At 42.5% G+C, this 17,838-nt stretch overlaps 1 protein-coding gene across 1 annotated transcript in view; it reads left to right on the forward strand.

Annotated features, from left to right (window-relative positions):
- LOC140727195 (NXPE family member 3-like) overlaps window positions 1–17,838 on the forward strand; it is a 78,020-nt gene that overhangs the window by 43,413 nt on the left and 16,769 nt on the right. The window contains 2 exon segments of the mRNA XM_073044463.1: window positions 13,052–13,121; window positions 14,487–14,696. Of these exon segments, the coding sequence (XP_072900564.1) occupies window positions 13,052–13,121; window positions 14,487–14,696 (280 nt within the window).

The following is a 17,838-nucleotide window of genomic DNA, read 5'->3' on the forward strand; positions in this document are numbered from 1 at the left end:
CCCTTCCCCCACTACTTTCAAATCTCTTACTGTCTTTCCTTTCAGTTAGTCCTGACGAAGGGTCTCGGCCCGAAACTTCGACAGTGTCTCTCCTTATAGATGCTGCCTGGCCTGCTGTGTTCCAATGGCATTTTGTGTGTGTTGTTTGAATTTACAGCATCTGCAGATTTCCTTGTGTTTGCACTGCAATTACAAACATACTTCTGGCTGTGACAACAAAGGATATGGAGACTTTGGAAAGGGTGGAGAAGAATTTCACCACAATGTTATCTGGACAAACTTGAAATGTTTACTCTGAAACGTCAGATTTTGAAGGGTGATCTGATAAAGGTTTTAGAAAAACATAAAAAGGATAGATAAGGTAGACACACCGAACTTTATCCACAGAATGGAAATGTCAATTTGTAAGCTTTAACATAAGGGGTAGGAAAGTTGAAAGGAGATTTGAGGGCGAGGTTTTCTATAAACAGAGTGGTAGGTGCCTGGAACGTGCTTCCAGAGGAGGTAGTGGAAGCAGATACAATAGCAATGCTTAAGAGGCATTTAGACAGATACAGAAGTAAGACAGAGATCAGAGGAATAGAGTACAAGAAAAGAGGATTAATTAACTGGCCCCATAGGCAGTGCAGACCTGATAAGTCTAAGGTGTGTTCCTGTATAGAGGAGAGGAGTTAACGACAAATTATAATTTGAACCGACGAAGTATGGCAGCCCAATCTTTGTTTGTGTTTTCTAGCTTAGTTATTTTTTGGTTTGGGGTTTTTCTTTCTCTTTTTTTCTTTTTATAATTTCTTTTTCATGGTTAATTACTAAGAGTCTGGGAGGTTAGACTCCATTTGCTACTTGGAATATGTGTTTTTACATCTTATTACAGTATTCCTGATCTCTATGTTCCATTATCAATATTGATATGTTTGTTAATGGGAAACTTAATAAAAATATTAAAAAGAAAGAAAGGAAGGCAAATGCAATGTTAGCATTCATTTCAAGAGCTCTAAATATAAGAGCAGGGATGTGATGCTGAGGTTTTATAAGGCACTGGTGAGGCCTCACTTGAGTACTGTGAACAGTTTTGGGCTCCTCATCTTGGAAGAGATGTGCTGGCATTGGAGAGGGTCCAGAGGAGGTTCACAACGATTATTCCAGGATACGAGGAATGCTTGATGGCTCTGGGTCTGTACTCACTGAATTTTGAAGGATGAGGGGTGATCTCATTGAAAGCTTTCAAACGTTTGAAGGACTAGACAGATTAGATGTGGAAAGGATGTTTCCATTGGTGGGAGAGTCTAGGACAAGAGGACACAGCCTCAGGATAGAGAGGCACATCCATTGAAAACAGAGATGCAAAGAAATTTCTTTGGACAGAGGATGGTGAATTTGTGGAATTTGTTGCCACATGCAGCTGTGGAGGCCAGGTTGTTGGGTGTATTTAAGGCAGGGATTGATAGGTTCTTGATTGGATATAGCATCAAAGATTACAGGGAGAAGGCAGGGAAATGGCATTGAGGAGGAGAGAAAAAGGATTAGCTATGATTAAATGGCGGATGATACTCGATGGGCCAAATGGCCTAATTCTGCTCCTATTTCTTAAGGTCTTAAAAATCGGTTATGGAACTGTCTATGTCCTCTGCACTTGGGCCCATTTGACACAATATTTAGATAAGCCTACGAGAGGAGAGGCTGTACTTGATCTGGCATTTGGAAATGAACCTGGTTAGGTGTCAGATCTCTCAGTGGTAGAGCATTTTGAAGATAGTGATTATAATTCTATCTCCTTTAGCACAGCATTGGAGAGAGATAGGAACAGACAAGTTAGGAAAGCATTTAATTGGAAGTAACGAGCAATATGAGACTATCAGGAAAGAACTTGGAAGCATAAATTGGGAACAGGTGTTCTCTGGGAAATACATGGAAGAAACGTGGCAAATGTTCAGGGGATATTTGCGTAGAGTTCTGCACAGGTACGTTCCAATGAGACAGGGAAAGGATGGTAGGGTACAGGAACCGTAGTGTACAAAGGCTATTGTAAATCTTGTCAAGATGAAAAGAAGAGCTTACAAAAGGTTCAAAAAACTAGGCAATGATAGAGATCTAGAAGATTATAAGGCTAGCAGGAAGGAGCTTAAGAAAGAAATTAGGAGAGCCAGAAGGGGTCATAAGAAGGCCTTGGCGGACAGGATTAAGGAAAACCCCAAGACATTCTACAAGGATGTGAAGAGCAAGAGGACAAGATGTGAGAGAATAGGAGTGACAATCAAGAGTGACAGTGGAAAAGTGTGTATGGAACTGGAAGAGATAGTAGAGGTACTTAAAGAATACTTTGCTTCAGTATTCACTAAGGAAAAGAATCTTGGTGATTGTAGGGATGACTTACAGTGGACTGAAAAGCTTGAGCATGTAGGTATTAAGAAAGAGGATGTGCTGGAGCATTTGGAAAGCATCAAGTTGGATATGTCACCAGGACTTGATGAGATGTACCCCAGGCTACTGTGGGAGGCAAGGGAGGAGATTCCTGAGCCTCTGACGATGATCTTTGCATCATCAATGGGGATGGGAGAGGTTCCACAGGATTGGAGGGTTGCAGGTGTTGTTCTATTATTCAAGAAAGGGAGTAGAGATAGCCCAGGAAATTAAAGACCAGTGATTCGTACCTCAGTGGTAGGTAAGTTGATGGAGAAGATCCTGAGAGGCAAGATTTATGAACATTTGGAGAGGCATAATATGCTTAGGAATAGTCAGCATGGCTGTGTCAAAGGCAGGTTGTACCTTATGAGCCTGATTGAATTTTCTGAGGATGTGACTAAACACACTGATGAAGGTAGAGCAGTAGATGTAGTGTATATGGATTTCAGCTAGGCATTTGATAAGGTACCCCATGCAAGGCTTATTGAGAAAGTAAGGAGGCGTGGGATCCAAGGGGATCTTGCTTTGTGAATCCAGAACTGGCTTGCCCACAGGAGGCAAAGGGTGGTTGTAGATGGGTCATATTCTGCATGGAAGTCAGTGACCAATGCTGTGCCTCAGGGATCTGTCTTGGGACCCCTACTCTTTGTGATTTTTATACATGACCTTGAAAAGAAAGTGGAGGGTTTGGTTAGTAAATTTGCTGATGACACAAAGATTGGGGGTGTTGTGAGTAATGTGGACGGCTGTCAGAGTTTACAGCGGGACATCAATAGGATGCACACTGGACTGAGAAGTGGCAGATGGAGATCAACCCAGATAAGTGTGAGGTGGTTTATTTTAGGAGGTCAAATATGATGGCAAAATATAGTATTAATGGTAAGACTCTTGGCAGTGTAGAGGATCAGAGGGATCTTGGTGTCCGAGTCCATAGGACACTCAAAGCTGCTGCACAAGTTGACTCTGTGGTTAAGAAAGCATACATAGCTTTGGCCTGCATCAATTGTGGGATTGAATTTAGGAGCTGAGAGGTAATGTTGCAGCTGTATAGGACCCTGGTCAGACCCCACTTGGGGTACTGTGCTCAGTTCTGGTCACCTCACTATAGAAAGGATGTGGAAACCATAGAAAGGGTGCAGAGAAGATTTACAAGGACATTGCCTGAATTGGGGGCATGCCTTATGAGAATAGTTTGAGTGAACTTGGCCATTTTTCCTTGGAGCAACGGAGGATGAGAGGTGACCTGATAGAGGTGTATCAGGTGATGAGAGGCATTGATCGTGTGGATAGTCAGAGGCTTTTTCCCAGGGCTGAAATGGCTAGCACGAGAGGGCACAGTTTTAAGTTGCTTGGAAGTAGGTACAGAGGGGTAGGTTTTTTACGGAGAGAGTCGCGAGTGCATTGAATGGGCTGCCGGTGACAGTGATGGAGGCAGATATGATAGGGTCTTTTAAGAGACTCCTGGACAGGTACATGGAGCTTAGAAAAATAGAGGGCTATGGGTAACCCTAGGTAATTTCTAAGGTAAGGACATGTTCGGCACAGCTTTGTGGGCCGAAGGGCCTGTATTGTGCTGCAGGTTTTCTATGTTTCTATGTTTCTAAGCCTTGGTTAGTAAGTTTGCAGATGACACTAAAATGTGTGTTATCATGGATAGTGAAGATAGCTATTTAGAATTAGATGGTATCTTGGTCAGCTGGGTAAGCAGGCTGGGGAATGGCAAATGGTTTAGTTCAGATAGGTGAAAAATATTGTCTTTTGCAAGTACAAAGGAGGGGATGACTGTCACAATGAATGGTAAAGCCTTCAGGAGTGTAGTAGAACAAAGAGTCCTCGGATTACAAGTACATGATTCACTAAAAGCAGTATCTCAGGTGGGCAGGATGGTGAAAAAGAGCATTTAGCATGATAGCTTTCATTGGCTCGAACATTGAGTATGGAAGCCAGGATGTTATATTGCAGTTGTGTACCGTATTGCTGCCCCAAAATAAACTTCACAGCGTAGGTGAGTGATAAACATAGTTTTCATTCTGATTTGGAATAATGCTTTTAAATGTGGTCCCCCTGCTATAGGAGAGATGGTATTGATCTGAAAAGGGTGCAGGGAAGATGTACAAGGATGTTGTCAGGATTTGTGTGACTGACATAGAGAGAGCTTGAGCAAGCTAGGACTTTATTCTCTGAAGTGTAAAAGAATGTGGGGTGATCTTCCAGAGGTATATATAGTCATGAGGGCATAGAGAGGATGAATGCATATAATCTTTTACTCTAGGTTAGTGAATCAAGACATACAGGACATAGATTTAAGGAGAAAGGGTAACACACACAAAATGCTCGAGGAACTCAGCAGGCCAGGCAGCATCTATGAAAATAAAATACAGTCGGCGTTTCGGGCTGCGGCCCTTCAGCAGGTTTTGGGTGTCAGCCCAATGTGTCAACTGTATTTTTTCTCCATAGACACTGCCTGCCCTGCTATGTTCCTCCAGCATTTTGTGTGTGTTGCTTGGATTTCCAGCATCTGCAGATTTTCTCTTGTTTGTGATAGGAGAAAGGGTATCTAGGCTGAATTGATGTATCTGAGACAAAGTGCTTGCTTCCTTTTGTATGAGTCTGTTTCTGTGATCTTATTTTTACTACAGCCATCTATCCATCTACATCTCTTCCCTGTAATATGATGTTACATATATACTCTGAGATAACTTTCTAAGTTCAGTTCTTTCCTTCATTTTTGACCTTCTATCTTCCCATCTGGCAAGATTCTGAACAACTCCCTTAGGGTATTAAAATCCCTGCATTTTCTGAGGCTTCAATTTGGTAAGTTAAGAAGATGAACCTTATGTACAAATATAGTTATTTTACTAAAATATTCCTTTCTACAGTTTGGAGATGAAACAGATGGAACATGGAAGAAATATCCAGATCCAAAGTTTAAGCTGTTATGATCCCAGCCCCCTCCTTCCTGAGAATCGCAAGATCACTATTAATTCGGGTCTGGGACCCAGGAAATGAGAGCGAATCCTCAGAAAGGCAACACCACGGATTTTGACCATTGTTTCTTGGAGAAACCTTTGTCGATTGCGACCCTATGCTACGTGCCAGCTATCAGGGCTATGTGGACACCCTCGGGCAATGTGGGGTGGGGATTGTATCACCCACCTTGATTGACATCTACAACTCTGCAAGTCAAGATAAAAAGGGGCTGCAGGAGGCAGTCCCCTAGCGACGCACCAGAAGAAGACAACATCGCTCATCGCTCCCGTGATAACGGGAAACTATTCAGAAGCCACGTGTGGTTCGTTTCCCCTTGCCTGGGGAACGGGTGGCTGATAACACCGAAAAGGACTTCGAACTAACAACGGGGAACCCACGTTCCCGATTCAACGGTTTGCGCCCAAAAGACTGGCAAGTTTCTTTTCTCACCAAAAATCTCTCTCTCTCCAACAATTGAAACCCAGCGGTCCCCAAATGGCTAAAAGCCTGCACGAACTTGAAAGACGTTTATCTTTCCATCGGACAATATTTTTACCCCTAGACAAAACGATAGAGCTACTTCTTATTGATGGTTATCACTATACCCGCGCTTTAGATTGAGTATTGACGACGTATATTATCTGAATGTTTGTATTAACCTTACTTTTGTGCCCCTTTATAAATAAAAACGTTTAAAAATAGCACCATCAGACTTCAACGGACCTCTCTATCTTTGCTGGTAAGTGACCCAGTTACGGGGTTCGTAACAACGTGGGGCCTCGTCTCGAGATTTGATACCAAATTGGAGGGCCAGTGAATCGGGCTTAAGTCCAAACGTGGGTCTGGTTGCGCGGGTAGCCAGACGGGAAACCAGCAAAGATGGACGTGGAGAAATTTATGGGACACTCAACTCTGGGGGCGCTAGAGACGGCCACCAAATCAGACTTGGTAAATTTGGTGAAGGGGTTAAGCCTCACAGAGGTGAGGTCGTCAATGAAAAAGCGGGAGGTGCAAAAGGCCATAACTCAGTATTACATTGAGAAGAAGGTGTTTACAGCTGAGGATTTGGAAAATATCCCTGAAAAGGTACTAGCGATTGGGACGGATCAGTTAGAGTTGGAGAAATTAAGGTTGGAACATGAAATCAAAGTAAAGCAGCTGGAAGCAGCTGAAAAAGAGAAACAGAGGGCTGAGAGAGAAAGGGAGCAGGCGTTCCAACTAAAGGAGTTAGAGGTGAAACGGGATCATGAGCTCCAGCTAAAGGGGCTGGAAGCAGCTGAAAAAGAGAAAGAAAGAGCCGAGAAGGAGAGAGAGTATGAGGAGGCAGAGAAACAGAGGAAACATGACTTGGAGATGGAGAAGTTAAGGCAAGAGCGAAGAGATCAAGGGTCAGACCGAGAGGAGCGGTTTAATGTTAGTCGGGAGTTAAGGTTAGTACCTCCGTTCGAGGAGACGGATGTTGATAGTTATTTCTTGCTTTTTGAAAAGGTGGCAGTGAATCAGAAGTGGCCCAAAGAGCAGTGGGTGGCGTTGTTACAAAGTGTGTTAAAAGGGAAGGCACAACGAACATATGCGGCGTTGTCCATGGAGGAGGGGGAAGCGGAGAATTATCCCAAAGTAAAGGAGGCTATTCTCCGGAAGTACGAGCTAGTACCTGAAGCATATAGACAAAGGTTCAGAAATTTACAGAAAGGGTGGAATCAGACGTATACCAAGTTTGCCCATGAGAAGGGGGTGCTCTTGGACCGTTGGTGCACCGCAGAAATGGTGGGCGAGGATGGGCGTCTCAGGGAGTTATTTTTGATTGAGGAATTTAAAGGTTGTGTTCCGGAGGAGATCCGGATGTATTTGAATGAGAAGCCGAATAAGTCCATCTCAGAAATTGCTAGGTTCGCAGATGAATATGCCCTAACCCACAAGACAAAGTTTCCCTCGAATAAAAGTACCCCGAGAGACCGTGGGAACGATCGAGAAAGTCCGCCGGCTGAGGCAGAGGTCCCGCCGGGAGCTAGTGGTAAAATTGAGGAGGAGAGGCAAGACGGCAGGAGAGGTCCTGGCTTGACCTGTTTTAATTGTGGAAAGGTGGGTCATATTGCATCTAAGTGCTTTGCTCTGAGGAAGGAGCCAGAAAAGGGGAAAGCAGCGGTCCCTATTGGGTGTGCAGTGGTAATCAGAAAATCGACAAGAGAGCCCCGGGTTGGCAGAGTGCGAAAAGGGTCTGAGATTTGTCTCTCACACGGAACCGTGTCTTTGAGGGAGGGGGACCCACCAATTCCCGTACGGATTTGGAGAGACACGGGGGCAGAGCTATCATTGATTAGCAGTAAAGTGTTAAAGTTCGGACCTCAGACGGGAGAGGAAGCCCTGAGAGGCATAGGAAAATGGACCGAAGTGGTTCCTTTGCATAGGGTCCTTCTAGATTGTGAGTTGGTGTCGGGACCAGTGGAACTGGGGGTCCTGCCGGAGTTGCCGGGGGAAGGCGTGGACGTCCTTCTGGGTAACGACCTAGCGGGTGGGAAGATGGGTGCAGCCATGAAGCTGACAACCCAGCCTGCGAGGGTTGAGGCCCCGCCCTCAGATCCTAAGATCTATCCTGCATGCGCGGTCACTCGCAGCCTGTCAAGAGTGGCCGCTGAGACTGAGAGCAGTTTAAATTTGGCCTGTTTTGATTTGGCCGAGATGTCTTTACCGACCCTGTGCCACGAGGGTTTAGAGGGTGGTAAAACGAGGAGTAGTAAAGTGAAAGGGGGTAAGGGAGAGGAGATAGATCCTCCCTTAGCGAAGAGGAAGGTCCTAGAGGTAGGAAATAAAGATGAGAAACAGATGAAGCTGTTAAAAGGTCCAGGGTTCGACATGGATGATCTGTCTGGGTTGGCAGACCTGTTTGAAGAAGTTGAGAGTTCTAAAAGTGTTCCCGATAATGAGATGAGGGAAGTCCTAGATGAAAAGGATGCCATTACCTTGGAGAGGTCTGCTGGGTTGGCAGATGAGGTTGTTTCAGCCCGCGGGGTTGAATTTACTCCAGAAGGGAGTTGCCCAGAGAGTAGCTGGGAGGAGCAAGGGAATTTGGAGTTTGAAAAAGGTACGGGTATTGAAAGCCTGGAAGAGGTCAATGTCCCGTTTGAGTGTGTCCAAGACAGGGATGCACGTGGTCCTGAACCTAGTCATAGAGCTCAGAAAAGGTCTGAGGTATCTGATTCAGCTGAATGAGACGGCCGTCCTTTTGGGTCAGACAGACTGGGTTCAGTGAAGACAGGGTTAACCCTGGTAATTGTGGGAAGTGAGGGTTCCCAGGTGTTTGTACTCAAAGGGGTGGTGAAACTTAAAGCGGAACTCGAACATGGGGAGATAAATATTATTATTGAAAGGAACGGAAAGTTTGTAGTTCCCAAATCGAATGAAGAAATTTTAAACCCTGCAGATCGCTTACAGAGTAAGCCGGGAGCTGCCGGGGCCCCACACACTATTGTTATTCAAGGGTGTGGTGTGAAACAGCAGAATTTGAAATGCTGTTTGAACAAAGAGGGATCGCTTGCAGATCTTAAATTGAAAACTAATAGCAGGATGGTTCCTGAAGAGAAAACTAGCCACTTGCTTAAAAATAAAGAATTGGGTGGAAATGACCTAAGTCTGGGACACGGTGTTGATAAAATAACTCCTATGAACGAGGCAGACAGGAGTTTACCTCGCCAAACTACTCGAGTTCCTCCCGTAGGAACTCACCAGAAAAAAGGTGACGGTTAATGGGAGCGCCATCTTTAAATAGAAAAACAGGCTGTACGGAATTTTGACAAAGCATGTGAATAACAAAGACAACCCCCTTGGAACCTGCCTGTTAAGTTGAAATCTGATGCTACCAGCCTTTAGTCAGGTACAAGAGGGAAAAATATTAAAGGAAGTGCCACTGTAATCGTTAACTGTTTAGATGCTGAATTAAATGTATAACTGTATAGCTCTGTAGTGTAAAGAAAAGCTTGTGTATTGTGTTAGATGCTAAAATCCTGTAAGACTCTGTACGAATCAGTTTTTAACCACTGGTAAAAACGTTTTTAAGAGGGGAGGTGTTATGATCCCAGCCCCCTCCTTCCTGAGAATTGCAAGATCGCTATTAATTCGGGTCTGGGACCCAGGAAATGAGAGACAATCCTCAGAAAGACAACGCCATGGATTTTGACCATTGTTTCTTGGAGACACCTTTGTCGATTGCGACTCTATGCTACGTGCCAGCTATCAGGGCTACGTGGACACCCTCGGGCAATGTGGGGTGGGGATTGTATCACCCCACCTTGATTGACATCTACAACTCTGCAAGTTAAGATAAAAAGGGACTGCAGGAGGCAGTCCCCTAGCGACGCACCAGAAGGAGACACCTTCGCTCATCGCTCCCGTGATAACAGGAAGCTATTCGGAAGCCATGTGTGGTTCGTTTCCCCTTGCCTGGGGAACGGGTGGCTGATAACACCGAAAAGGACTTCGAACTAATAACGGGGAACCCACGTTCCCGATTCAATGGTTTGCGCCCAAAAGACTGGCAAGTTTCTTTTCTCACCAAAAATCTCTCTCTCTCCAACAATTGAAACCCAGCGGTCCCCAAACGGCTAAAAGCCTGCATGAACTTGAAAGACATTTATCTTTCCATCGGACAATATTTTTACTCCTAGACAAAACGATAGAGCTATTTCTTATTGATGATTATCACTATACCCGCGCTTTAGATTGAGTATTGACGACGTATATTATCTGAATGTTTGTATTAACCTTACTTTTGTGCCCCTTTATAAATAAAAACGTTTAAAATAGCACCATCAGTCTTCAACGGACCTCTCTATCTTTGCTGGTAAGTGACCCAGTTACGGGGTTCGTAACAAATCACACAGCAGAGCAGCTAAAGGAGGAAACTCCATCATCTTGGATTGACAGACTTTTAAAATGTGGCTATCAAATTCACAGCTTCACCCCTGAAGAAAGATCCGAGGGTGTGGCTCTGATCAAAATGGTTGAATGGCCAAAGCCTCCCAGACCTAATGTGCCTTTTCAGAAAAGCAGTGACCCATCACATGCATATTTTGTTATTCTAAATTCTGGAAAGACTTTCTATGTTGGAGATCAGTTACAAGTGATGGTGCGTATGTACGATTTTGAAGGAAATCCGAAGCAATACAGGGGTGACTATCTCCAAGCCCGGATCCACACTCCAGAGTTGAAAGCCAGTTCAGCAGGAATGGTTATAGATCACCAAAATGGAACTTATCACATCAATTTTACCTTATTCTGGCCAGGAGAAGTCCACGTGTCTGTTTCTTTGGTTCATCCCAGTGAAGGGGTTCAAGCCCTTAAAAGAATATGGAAGGAAAACCCAGACAGAGTGTATTTTAAAAGCACTTTCAAGTCGGGGAATACCTTGCAGATCACTGTGTGTAATTTCTGTTTGTCTCAAACTAAACCACTCTGTAACTTTACTGATCTCAGGACTGGGGAGCGCTGGTTCTGTTACAGACCAGAGAAGCTTCCCTGCTCATCTCGTGTCAACCATGCGATGGCAGGTTATAACAAGAAACTCTTAATTGGAAAAGAATTGCATTATTTTCAAAGGTATGGAAATCATTCTCATTAGATACTGGCATTCATTTTCTTCACATCTATAAACTGATTTCATAAACTAATCAAATTAATTTCTTTAAAAGAGCAGTGTGATTCATCTCTGTAAGCTGAAGCCATGCATCTGGCTGAAATTCTCATTGAGCTTAAGGAATACAAGGGGTGGCAGGTGCTGTAGAGATATTGATCTGTCGCTGCTGATGCAGGGTCTCGGCCTGAAACGTTGACTAGCCCTCTGCCTCCACAAATGCTGCTTGGCATGCCCACATCCTCCAGCTGTTTAGTTTTTGCTTTCTTTTATCCCTTCTGAGGATGGGAGATTATTGTTGATCCGGAAGTATAAGCACTTAAATACGGGAAACCTCCAAAACTGTTGTGGTACTGGGCATAATATCACTCAGATCACGACAATCTGCCTACCACAAAATGTTGTAGATGGTCTGTAAAAACCAATTTCTATTGAAGCCTACTAATATCTGACCTGTTGCAAGATTCATGTGGTAATCCTGTAGTCTGGAACCCAAGCAAGACTTGGTTCCATTGCCAGCCTTTGGGCATTGGTGGTCAGGTTATTCGTAAATAGATGTGTCTTAGCAGAAGTACCCATGATGCCTTTCATCACTAGTGACAATTCACAGAATAAAAAACTGACAGTGTAGTAAATCACACACATGTGATTCTGCAGATGCTGGAAATCCAGAGTAACGCACACAGAATTCTGGGAGAACACAGCAGGTCAGGCAGCATCTATGGAGTGGAGTAAACAGTCATCATTTCAGGCTGAGTCCACCTATCAGGACTTCCTATCCCTGTCCAATGCCTTGGAAAAGCTCATGAAGTTGTGGTCACTGACTCTGAATTGTTTTCCCACTGAGAGATCTCCCACCTGACCAAATCTAGTATGGCCTCCTCTACCAGCCTGTCTATATAATATGCAAGCAGTCCTTTCTGGACACATCTGACAAATTCCACCTTATCTAAACCTTTTGCACTAAGGTGCTGTCAATTAATATTAGGAAAGTTGAAATCACCCATGACAACAACCATGCTACTTTTGCAATTTTCAAAAATCTCTCTCCTGATCTAGACTTAGTGTCTGTAGTGTTATTGGATGGCCTATGAATGCTCCTAGTAGAGTGATTGCTCCCTTCATATTCCTTACTTCCACCCACACTGACTCAGTGGACATCCTCCCTTTCTGCAGCTTTGAAACTATCCTTGATTAGCAATGCCATTCCCCATCTCTTTTACCTCCCTCCCTTTTGAAACAGCTAATTTCAGGAACATTCAGTAGCCATTTCTGACCTTTTGACAGCCAAGTCTCTGTAATGGCCTTAACATTGTAGCCCCATGTATTAATCCATGCTCTAAGTTCATTACCCTTGTTCCTCATATTTCTGTCACTAAAATAGACACATTTCAACCCATCCAACAGACTGCATTAATACCCTATTCTTAATACCCTATCCTTCTTCACAATCGCTCTGCACACTGAATCTACCTTTACAACAACTACCCGATCCTCGAACTTATCATTCAGGTTTCCATCCACCTACCAAACTCGCTTCAACCTGCTCCAACTGCTCTAGCAAACCTGTCTGCAAGGATATTGGTCCTCCTCGAGTTCAGAAGTAACCTTTCCTTTTCATACAGCTCACACCTTCCCCTGAAGAGAACCCATGATCCACAAGTCTGAAACCCTGTTCCCTACACTAGTTCTTCAGCCACATACTTATTTGCCAAATCATCCTACTTTTACCCTCACTGACACATGGCAGAGGCAGCAATCTAGAGATTCTCATCCTTGAGGTCCTGCTTTTCAAGTTCTTTCTTAGCTCCTCATATTATTTCTTCAGGACCTTATCCCTTTTCTTAGTTATGTCATTGGTACCAGAACTTCTGGCTTTCACCCACCCCCTTGAATTAACAATCAGTTGTTGCTGGCTCTGTCTTTAGGTGACAATATGCTCAAATGATAAACTATCCTCTTTTATCTCTATGCTTCCTACAAAATTAAACATTTATATGTCACATTTCATGGGTGCAGTAGATTAAGAAATAATAATATATTTTCAGTCAGAAAAATATCAAGAGGCCAATATTACCCAAAGATCAAGGTTATGTAATTGTAAAGCCTTCACCTCATTCAGGTAAGATAATACTAATATACTGACCTAACAAATTAGAGATTTGTGTACGAGGGATTATGTCAGGAATGTTGGGAGTAGTTCTTCCATGCTGAAGATTCTCTTATATCCTAAACTGAATTTAATACCTTACATAGATTTTTATTAATTTTAGGAACAGATTAGAAACAAATACTGTATTTTGTTTGTTTCAACATGAATTTACTTGGTTGTTCAATACAAATAGGATTGTGTTGATGAATTTGCTTTTCTTAATGTGGAAAATTCTCAAGTGCTTGAAGCTCCACATGTTATCCTGATCCTAATTTTTAATTTAAATAAGTTGTCTGAATATCTATGCTCTCTATGAAGTATGAAGGAATACTGCACTTTTGCAGATGCTATGCATTGAACTGGGGCTGGCTCTATCTCCTCAGGCAATTTTGACATCCCAAAGCATATGTTCAAAGAAGAGGAGGGGAATGGTTGTTCAGACACTTTCAGCCAGCATTACTCTGACAGATTGTCTGGTCATTATTAGAATACATTTGTTGGTCTTTGCCAAACTAACTCCCAAATTTCTCATTTTACAATGGTGATTGCACCCTTTTTAAAGTCCCTACATTGGCTTTAGATTGCTCTGAGAGACACTGAAGTGAACATGAAAGATGCATTTGAAATTCATGTCTTTTTTTTACTACATGGACATATCAAGCACAATTTTTAAGAGCTTGTTTACTTTCTATGTTATTGCATCTAAATCATTTCATTTCATTCCCCACATGTTGCTATTGCTTATATTCCTTCTGGGTAGCCCCCAACTTGATGGTATAAAGATCGAGGTCTCGAATCTCCAGTAATTGCTCCCCCTTCACCATTCCCATTTTCTGTTTCCACTTCTCACCTTCTCACCTTGTCTCCTTACCTGCTCATCATCTCCTTCTGATGCTCCTCCCCCTTACCTTTCTTCCATAGTCTTCTATAGTCTCCTATCAGAGCCCTTTATCTCGTTCACCAATCAACTTCCCAGCTCTTCATTGCACCCCTCCCCCTCTCCTGGCTTCACCCATCACCTACCACCATGTACTTCTTCCTCCCCCCTCCCCACTTTCTTACACTGACTTCTCCACTTCATTTCTAGTCCTGAAGAAGGGTCTCAGCCTGAAACGTAGACTGTTTACTCTTTTCCATAGAAGCTGCCTGGCCTGCTGAGTTCCTCCAGAATATTGTGTGTGTGTTGGTTTGGATTTCCAGCATCTGCAGATTTTCACATGATTTTCATTACTAATTTTCTGTCTAATATTCTCTTGAAATTTGACATTAATGCTTTTAAACAGTGGATTATAAATCAAAGGCATTGTACTTAAATTTCTCTCTCCTAATTTCTAGGCAAAAATCTCAGTGAATGTCTCCCTGGCAAGCCATTCCTTTCACCAGCTGGATTTTATTATCAGGATAAATGGATATCAAAGACCTGTGGACTTCAAAACTTTGACATGCCAGCAAATGTTATCAACTGTCTTCGTGGGAAAGTTGTTTATATTTTTGGAGATTCCACTATATGCCAGTGGTTTGAGTATTTGATACGTTTTGTACCAGGTCAGGATTCCCATTTCTCATTATTCATTGTAGTCTAATGCTTTAAGCTTTATATTTACTCCAATTCATAATCAAGTCTGTGTTCTTCTCGAGCAACTTACACTTTCTTGCACATGAACATTTTATGCTTCTTGAGGATGAATAGCGTTACCATTTCTCCATAAAACACCTAAGCTGCAAGGACACGTAAAATCTCTGAATTATACAAAATAGGCAATAATACTTCCACACAGAAAAAAACCTGACAAATATTATAATAAAATCCACCAGTTAAAGGTAGACAATTGGAAACTTTGGGTGTGCCTGCAAAGACAGCTCATCATGAACCCACCAATCTCAGACTTGCACACTGGGAGGAAACGCTGTAATAATTCATGGAATTCAAAGTGCTGACAATTATGAGGTATTTTTTCAATAAAAGAAATGTCTTCAGTTTGAGCTTCTCCAAGGACAACCATATTTTTTGCCTGTCCAAATTACATCAATAGATCTTATTTGGGTCTAGCCGGGTAATAGCTCCCAGAAATACTTACAAACATCTTAATATATGATCAGTTGAGAACAATGCTTGAAACAAGTCAATTATGTTCTGCTTTCTAAATATACCAACCACAATATCTGGGCTAACAGTAACAGAAAGTAGCAAAGCCTACAAAAAAGTAGTGGAAGTAGTGGATATGGCCCAGTCCATCACATGAAATGATTTTTCACCATTGAGCACATCTACACAGAGTGCTGTTGAGGGAAAGCAGCTTCCATCATCAAGGAACCCCACCATCCAGGTCATGCACTCTTTTCACTGCTGCCATCAGGAAGAAAATACAGGAGCCTCAGGACCCACACCAACAGGTTCTGAAACAGTTCTTACTCCTCAACTTGAGAGGATAACTTAACTCAACTTCATTCACCCAATCATGGAACAGGTCCCATAACCTCTGGACTCATTTTCAAGGCCTTTACATCTCATGTTCTCAATATTTACTTCTTCTTCTTCTTCTTCTTCTTCTTCTTCTTCTTCTTCTTCTTCTTCTTCTTCTTCTTCTTCTTCTTCTTATTTATTTTTGCTTTCATTTGTGTTTGCACTGTTTGTTGCCTTTTGTATATTGGTTATTTGTCCGTCCTGTTAGATGCAGCCTTTCATTGATTCTATTGTGTCTCTTGTAGAGGGGTTAGTGGTGGGATGCATTCCAAGAAGATAATCCATCTCACAGTTTTCCATAGCATGAAGCTGTGACCACCTGCACATGCATCAAGAACCTACATTGGAAAATAATGTATTTATTTATTTAGTGCCTTTCCTAAATAAATTCCATGAGAGCAAATTTCCTACTGTACCTCAAAATATTGAATTGTGATTCATAAAGTCTATAAAGACAAATTTACATTATTCAAATGGTTGTAACATGGAGGTCACCTGTGTACTTGGAATTAGAAGAAGGAAAAGTGGTACAAATCATGATTGAAAGCTCTTCATCAGAATGTACGCATCATTCATAACAAGTGATTCAGCAACAGAGATTTAACTAAATGGGAACCATCTAATAACTTTTACCGGAAGATGATTGTAAAATGATCATTGTTTTTAAATATTCTATGATGCTTAACTTTGAGAGGAGAGAGGCAAAATGTTAAAGATGGAAGAACTCAGAGGAATGGAATAAAGGCAGTAGTGGCGAAAATCAGAAAATAAAGTAAATTTAGTTTTGATGGAAAAAAAAAGTGGGAGGAAACGTTTTGGGTTGAAATGTCATGAAATCCTGATGTCTCCCACAGATGCTGCTCAGACCACTAAGTTCCCCCAGCAGATAGTTTGTTGGAAATGATAATGTAGGGTATTAAATAAATTAGGAAATTGGAGACAGGAAATTGTGACAAAGTCAATACAATAGGACTTCCGGTAAGATGGCGATTGCTTAGCTGCTCCGAACTTTTGTTCCGTTACGGTCGCTACCTTTGCACTAAATGTCTCCATTTTTTAAACCTTAATTAGGAACTTTTTCGGTATCTCTTACTTGCCTGTGAACACATCTAACTTACAATGTCTAGCAAGAGTTCTAAATCCGGGAGAAAGGAAGCTACAGCTCCCTCAGACGAGACCCGGGCTGCGCTCGGACAGCTCCAAGATGAAATTTTAAAGGAATTCAAAACAGCTTTCAAACAGTTGGAAGACAAACTGGATTGGACGATAAAGTGGACAAACATGCTGAACACTTATCTCACATCGATTCGACTTCTGAAGATTTAGAAAGCCATGTTCGATACCTGGAGACTCTCTGTTCCAGCTTAGAGGGAAAATGTAACAAACTCCTTTCCAAAATGGTGGATCTCGAAAATCGCAGCAGATGCTGCAATCTTAGAATTCTTGGATTACCAGAGGCCACCGAACAGGGATCAACAGTGAAGTTTTTCGCCAAGTTTCTCTGTGAGATATTCGGGAAAGATTTGCTTCCGAACCCGCCCGAGCTCGAACGGGCACACAGAGTTTACGTTCCCCCCGGAATTCTAGGCTCCCGCCCGCGACCAGTAATTTTGTGCTTCCTTCAATACCAGGTAAAACACAGTCTGATTGTGGAGGCATGTCGCAGGGGGTCTTTTACTTTCCAGGATACAACCATTCGCTTTGTGGAAGATTTTGCACCCCAGACCTTAAAGATGCGCGCTGAGTTTAAAGGCACAATGAAAGTGCTTTTTGATCATGGTTTTAAACCCTCTCTTCGTACTCCTGCTGATCTACGAATCAAGCTTAATACTGGAAAATACAAGTGGTTTAGATCAGCGAAGGAAGCTGAAGCATTTGTGGCAAGTCTTCCGGCTATCCAGTCATCTTCAGAACCCGATCAGACCTCCTAAAACGGTGGATAAGTACTTCTCGTAGTAAAATTACTTTTTCTGGACTCAGACTTTACGTGAGTCATTCAGACATTATTCATTGAAACTCTAAGGGCTGTTGACAATCTCTCCCTGGATTTGGTGTGTGTGTAATCTATTTTATTCTTGTATAACTTTATCTACAGAGTTCTACAACTGACTCTAACTTGTTTTGGAGGTTTGAAGTCTGTAGTGAAGGTCTCCCTGTTTGTTGGTTCACAGTTTAATTGCTGATTTATTTTTCCTTTTTTTATATTTATTTATTTATTTATTT

The sequence above is a fragment of the Hemitrygon akajei genome, chromosome 5 (genome assembly GCF_048418815.1).
Source record: "Hemitrygon akajei chromosome 5, sHemAka1.3, whole genome shotgun sequence".
NCBI classification, from domain to species: domain Eukaryota; kingdom Metazoa; phylum Chordata; class Chondrichthyes; order Myliobatiformes; family Dasyatidae; genus Hemitrygon; species Hemitrygon akajei.